This window comes from Halyomorpha halys, unplaced genomic scaffold (assembly GCF_000696795.3).
Source record: "Halyomorpha halys isolate HHAL.00 unplaced genomic scaffold, Hhal_1.1 Scaffold1044.1, whole genome shotgun sequence".
In the NCBI taxonomy this organism is placed as follows: Eukaryota; Metazoa; Arthropoda; class Insecta; order Hemiptera; family Pentatomidae; genus Halyomorpha; species Halyomorpha halys.
The window spans coordinates 108,642-115,719 of record NW_027115004.1 but is presented as its reverse complement, the minus strand read 5'-3'; the positions used below and the strand labels follow the sequence as shown (position 1 = coordinate 115,719).

The window sequence follows — 7,078 nt, the reverse complement described above, 5'->3', positions numbered from 1 at the left end:
CCTAATGAAATTACAATAAGATATTTTAAAATCTAATCCAGTTCTACGACTGTCTTTAAAGTGAACTAATATTGACAATGTCAGCTTAAGTTTTGTTGATTAGAGTGCTCTTTTTTTTTTATAAATTTGTTTCTCGCAATACTGATTTTCTGCTAGGCATCTTTGTTTAATTCAAATATAATTTGTCATGTTTGATTAACCTAACATCCGAAATATAAATTGAAATTAAGAAATACTAGTACAATTTCACTACAACAGTAGATAAATGTGATGAAATAAAATCCTGATGTATCTTGCCAAATTATTACTCAATAAGTTAAATAGAGATATCCAAATATCCAAATAGTTGTTTTTATATTAAAATACTGTGAATTTAATGTTTAGGTAATCTGTTAGATATATTAAAACTTGTAAAGGTTTTAGAAACAGGATATAAAAATTATTTTTTTCTTGGCATGGCCTATAATTTTAACTGCCAGTTCTCCGGTCCTAAAATTTACCTTCCTACCTTTCTTTTTATAAGGTACATTTCATGGATTTTCCTCAGAATACAATTGATTATCATTGTGGTGATGTATAATGTCTTATCTAGTGCATTCAACCAACCCATGTTATTCAAAGAATATCAATGTTTTTGATATAGTTTCATCAAGTCCCTATTTTTACTTTGTTATTAAAAAAAAAATGTAAAAAAATTGTACTAATACAACCCATGTCAGGGGTGCAGTACATTGTTACTGGAACAATGGTTATGCAAAAAGGTGATTTTGTCAGAATCACGCTCTACCGCCAGAGTTTTACCCAATTAAGGGTACCCACTTTATGAGGCTGGGTGGCCCCCAGAGGGCTCACAAATCCTCACGGCTACAGTGAAAGAGGTAATAATTATCTGCTATAACCGGACTCGAACCCAGGTTAATGGAGTTAGTATTCCATTGCTACATCAATGAGGTACCTACTCCCTTACTTTGTTGCTATACATTGCTTATACATGATTTTTTTTTTTTTTTTTCATAAGATTTAATACTCAAACCTGAATTGATATTCATGAGTTCTTGGTAAAGTCCAGTTCTATAAGCTTAGTAATAGGACCAAACTGGTGATAGATAAATGAAAAATAATAAGTATCTGTATGATTTGAAACAAGGAAATGAATAAATTGAACGGAAATGGCACTATCTTATTGAATTTATAATTATTAATTTTATGGTACCTTTTCTGAAGTGCTAAGTTAATTAATGATTGTAATAATTTTAAAAGACATAGTCCTATGCTGACCGTGGCTCCTTGATCCAAAACATTTGCCTGTCTCTGCACTAAGTGATCCTTTAGGATGTAAATAGACCACTACTAGAATAGGAATTACTTCTAGAATAAAATATTTTTCTAATGGAGAATATCAAAAAATACCTAAGAAAAAGATTTTAAAAAAATAAATAAATCCTTATCAAAGCTACAAGGAATGCTAGCCCTAAAAAAACACTAAAGGAAAAAAAAACCTCGTTTGAATTAATTTTTTTTTAAAATACAGCTTACTATTTTTTTTATATTCTTAATTATATCCCTAATCTCGTTTGTGTTATATCTGTTATTTATTTTAAATACTGAGCAAATATAATAATTAGTTTATTAGTAATTTGTTGTTTAATGTAGAAATGAATTCTTGACACTGGGATACAACATACCTCTCCCCTATTCTGTAACCATATATAAAAATAAACAGGTTTGAAACTAAAAAAAAAATAATTAGTTTATTTAATACTAAATCAAATTATGAAGAGTGATAACTTTTTTTGCCTAAAGTTATTATTTCAATAACAGCATTCTTTTTAGTATGTTTTACAGAGATGTGAGAGGAGGGACAAATGAGGAGGTGGCTGCTTAAAGGGAGGGGGAGGTACGAAAATGCCAAAAAATAATTTTTTATAAATTTTTTTTTAAGCTGCAAACATTATTTCATTGTTTTAGTTGAAGTTACACTTAAATTGATCAAGTTAGTAGTCATTATTCTTATATATAATAATTTCTCTATTATAATACTAGGCCAGTATTTGAGTGGCAATTGCTTAGAAAACAGTATGAACGTTAACACATTTGTAAAAGGAAGATGGTGTGGGTAAGGTCAAAGAACTCAAATAGTTGTAAAACTACTTGTTGTGAGACAATGTTTCATCTATTTCATACAGATGTTCTGTTTTATCTATTATCTTTTTATTTGTTATTATTTCTGTTTTCATTAATTTTCTGATACCTTTTTGTTATTATTGTTTATTTATAGTTTTCACTGTAAATCTTATTTTAACTTTTACAATTTTTTTTTATAATTTATTTACAAGTGTATAAAAATATCTATAAGTAAATTTGCTGTAGATGATATAATGACATGGTACAAACATGTGGAGAATCTACCCATTGACAGAACTCCAATATCATTTCTAGAGAAGATCTTGAGGCCATCTTCTTTTCAGACGTCTAGCAGGATTATTAGGTAATGAAGGAGAAACCAAGCTAGAAACAAGTGGATTTGGGTGGTTGGGAAGTTTATCATGGAGGGATTTGTATCTGGTTCTGGCCAAATTGGCAACATATGGAACATTGAGGTCCTGATGGATGACATGATTTGTGACAAAGTAAGGGACATTAAGGATTTTACGAAGGATTGGATTTGAGAGGAATATGATCGTTTAGAGGAGCCCACACACACTTGTCCAGATAGGCCTTATTGTAGTCATTTAGATCAGTATTTTATAATGGATTTGAAGTTTAGACCATTTATCTAGTAAATGTTGCAATAGTCTGAATCGATAAGTATTTTTTTGTCTTTTCAGTCTTGTATGAGGATTCCATATCAGTTGTTTGTCCAGATGTAGTCCTTTTTAAAATTTAATTTGTTTATTTTTATATACATTTTTATGTATTTCAAATCATACTTAGCTCTAACTTTTAGTTTGGTTTTATTTCATATTATCTATTCTCTTACTTTGTTACATTATTTTAGTTGTTTGCATATTTTTTAGTCCTAATGAACCCAGAAAAGTGTGACAAAATGGTGACTCACAATAAATTGTTTGATTACTATTTGTCTGCACCCAGACCATCCATGTTTTGTTAATTATTATGATGGTCTGGTAACACCAGTGTATTGCTGGTTATTTAAATGGGAATTTAAATCAAATTGAGTTCAAAAGATGATTCAGGTCCTTCAAGTTCTGGAATTGAAGAACTCTGATTTAATGTTTTCAGTAAGCATCTTCATTTCTTATAGGTCATTTTAAGAAACCAGGTTTACTTAAAAATAATTATATTTATTAAACAAAGGATCATTAAAAGGTTATTTAAAAAATAATACCTCAAAGATTAGAAAATATAATTTATTATGTACAATGTTATATACAATTTTTTTCTTTTTTTTTTTTAATTCATATTTCAATTATGCCTAAAATTACATCATTTTTACATTTAAAAGAGAATACAATTTAGTTTGTATTGAATAAAATGTATAAAACTGGAAATAAAAGCATATTTTCCTCCAAAAATCATAAAATGTAAAATCACAGATAAACAGGAGCGAATAAGTACTCCTGACATGTTTTCAATAATGCTTTTTTTTCAATTTTTTTTTTGTTTAGTACAAAATATATCTCATTGCTCATTAATATGAAATGAATGTTGATAAATGTCTTTGAACCAATTCATTAGAATAAAAAAAACATATTGTTCATATTCATAGAAATTCGTCATATAACTGTTAAGTTTTAAAATTTCTGAGAAATGCATTTGATAATTTAGTTTGATACTCTTTATATAGGTTTATGTTAATGATATAAGCCATTTCTGGCACAATTGTAGCTGATAACGTAAAAATAAAAACATTGAAGATATGTTTAGGGGTTTTAGATTTTTGTAAATAATTTTTAATTATCTTATTGCATCGCACATATACTTTATTAAATTGTTTTTGATTTTTGTTTAAAGGTAATACATTTTTTTTAATATTTCACCGATCCCTAAAAATATTTTCAATCTTAAAAACTCTTAAATAACAAGTATACTTGAAATAATTAATTAATGGCGAAATAAATTTATTATAAAATAGAAACAATATTAAAAAAGTACATTTCTTTGCTCTGTTTTTGAAGCTCTTGTATCCATTAAATGTTATGTACAATTATTTATTTACAGAAACATTCATATTAATTAATTTTATTATGAATCTTTTTTTGAATATGATAAGAAACTATTCTTTATAGAATAATCTAAGAGTATTCCATCAAAATTCACTACATCCACTTTAATGAAGTAATTAAAAAAATATTATAGTATAAGTTAAAATATTATTGAAAATGTTAATTTGTTCCTTAAATGTTCTGCATCGGCTAATATCATAATGGCATTCAATTTTAAACAGCTTTGTCAATACGAAGAGTTCTTGAGGCACTCGTTACATGATTGCTTTTGCTGCATACAATGGAACATAATGGTAATTTTCAAACAAACTCAATATATGTTTAGATTTACACATTGCCATTTATTTTTATGTCTTTGCCATCTTCATGTATTCTGCCCACTTATTTATACAATAAAGTATAAAGAAGACAATATTTTGCACAAAATATAATTTTCAAGTTATATTTTAGCATTTTCCTATAAAAGTAACTAAAAAATCTAGAAGTGTTAAAATTGGTTCACATCATTGAAAACAGTTAATCTTTTTTTTCTATTTCATTGGGATTATTATATCTGACATATATTTTTACTTGTTTGGTTTCCGAGCTAATCTAGTAAATAATATTGTAAATATTGATGATTTATTGGAACACTAGTGACATTATATGATGTATCCTCGGTCGATTGAACACAATGAATTAATTTTCACTCCAAGTGTTGGTATTATTAATGAATTGAAAGTGAAATTTTAATTTTATTAAATCTTTGGTTCAACAATTATGGATTCGTGTTTAGTACTGTTAAAGATCATAAATGTTATAAACAAATGTTCTATTAATTTCTTATAATGCTCATTTTATCTTTTCAACTTTCATTTGAGCTTTTAAGTAGATTAAAACTAACAATAATTTTACATAACAATATTTAAAACTTTTTACAATATTAAGAATATATTTTAGTTTCATCTTTTAAGTAACTATACATTAAACACACAGTTTGTATTAAAACATAATGGTTGATACATTTAAGGAATATTATGTTTATTCCACATATCGTTAGCAGGTCTGGTATGGTTTAAGCCTTCCATCGTGCATTATCTGTGTTCATGTTCATGTTCATGATCGTGGGCGTGGGCGTGGCCGTGGTGATCATGATGATCGTCTTGGAAATGTGTGTGTTGATGACCAACTGTGAACACAAAAAAATTTCAATTAGTATTTATTTTAACAAATTTAATATTTATGTATATATATTTAAAATCTTCATAAGGAATTAAGATCATTGATCGGCCTTGCATAGACTTTTTGTTTAATGTCACCCCAAACTAAAAAATCCAGTGGCGTCAGGTCTGGAGAGGGTGCAGGCCAAGCCACTGGTCCTGCATGGCCAATCCATTGGTTGGGATAATTAATATTTAGCCATTGTTGTGGACCTCTTCCGTAATGTGTAGGACAGCCATCTGATTGAAGCCAAATGTTCCTTCTCAATTGTAATGGAATATGTTAACTAAATCATAGTAATCATTATTAAGAAATTCCAGAAGGCGAGAAATACGGACCTATTAGAATATTGTCTACTATCCCCAACCAAACATTGTACTGAAACTGGTGCTGAAAATGATGCTCACGAATTGCATAGGAATTTTCCTGCGATCAGAGGTGATTATTTTTCTGCTTGAAGGTACCTCTTCTTGTGAAAGTAGCTTCATTTATCCTCAGAATGTTTCCTGAAAATTGTGGATTATGCTCAACTTGATTTAAGTACCAATCTGAAAAATGTCTCGGCAACAACAAAGCGTTTGCGGACATACCTTCACTTTGAACAACATTTAATATAAATCTTAATGTTTACATTTAATTAATAAAGTAGTTAGAACAAATAAATAGGTTTTATTTTTTTCATATAACATAAATAATTCATAACAATGAAAATTTTTGGGTGTGAATTTCTCCTAAACAAAGCGTTTGCAGACATACCTTCAGAGAATTTTTTTTTTATTTTGATGTCCTTAGTTAATATCTTCAGTTTGGATACTTAACCTGGAACCCCTTGTATATTGAAAAATATAAAATATGCACATTGTATAAAACAATATAGGTCATCGGAGATAATGGATAGTGTCTATTTTTTACTAATTTAGCATTCCAATTTAACTGTTTTACTTGATCTCTGGGAGTACTTCTTTCTCAATGCCCCAAGGGAATGAACATTCCATATAGTTTTGAAGATAATAGTGACATCTGTCGCAACCACTATCATAGTGTAAACTATTGCATTTGCTGTTGTGGCAGTATGGTACTGGTTGTAAAACGTTCAATTATCTGCACCAACACGATAGTTAACTGGAATATGAAAACTATCTCAACTGATAACCTCCTAACACCAAGTGTATCTACAACTTAAAAACTTTTGTGTTAACAGTTCTTTATATGTCTAAAGGTGCCTCTATACGTTTGGCAAATTCGCGCATCCGCAAGCGGGTGGTTGAGTTATTTGGATTTGGGATGAATATTTTTGGGCCCCAGCTTGGATATAATTAAACGTCTTGAGAAAAATTATCAGCAGTTAATGCAACTGTTAGTCCATCAACATTACTAGTACTATTAACGATCACGTCAGACCCGGTGTGACTTTACGGTCAAGACAGTTTTATTGTGACAGTGAATGGTGTCATATCTATCAAATAGTTACACCATGGTAATGGCAAACACTTTTGTCGCAGTAACGGAAAATGTACGATAGTTCACTGTCAAGATTTGAAAATTCGAGAGTTAATGAGACTTCTTTCACTGACATTACTTGTACTATCAACTATCACGCCGAAGCTAGCGCGACAATGCAATCATGACTGTAACAATCATACTGTTACAGTTATAATGATTCTCCAAAAGCGGGTATTTGTCAGGTAAAA

At 29.0% G+C, this 7,078-nt stretch overlaps 1 protein-coding gene across 1 annotated transcript; it reads right to left on the bottom strand.

Annotated features, from left to right (window-relative positions):
• Positions 1 to 3,356: 3,356 nt before the first annotated feature.
• LOC106688047 (zinc transporter ZIP1) lies at positions 3,357 to 5,355 on the bottom strand (the record flags this gene model as incomplete). Its single annotated transcript, XM_067052084.1, is given in 1 exon segment — positions 3,357 to 5,355. A coding segment is annotated over 1 exon segment (95 nt), but the record flags the coding sequence as incomplete, so codon positions are not given.
• Between the last annotated feature and the right edge of the window lie 1,723 nt (positions 5,356 to 7,078).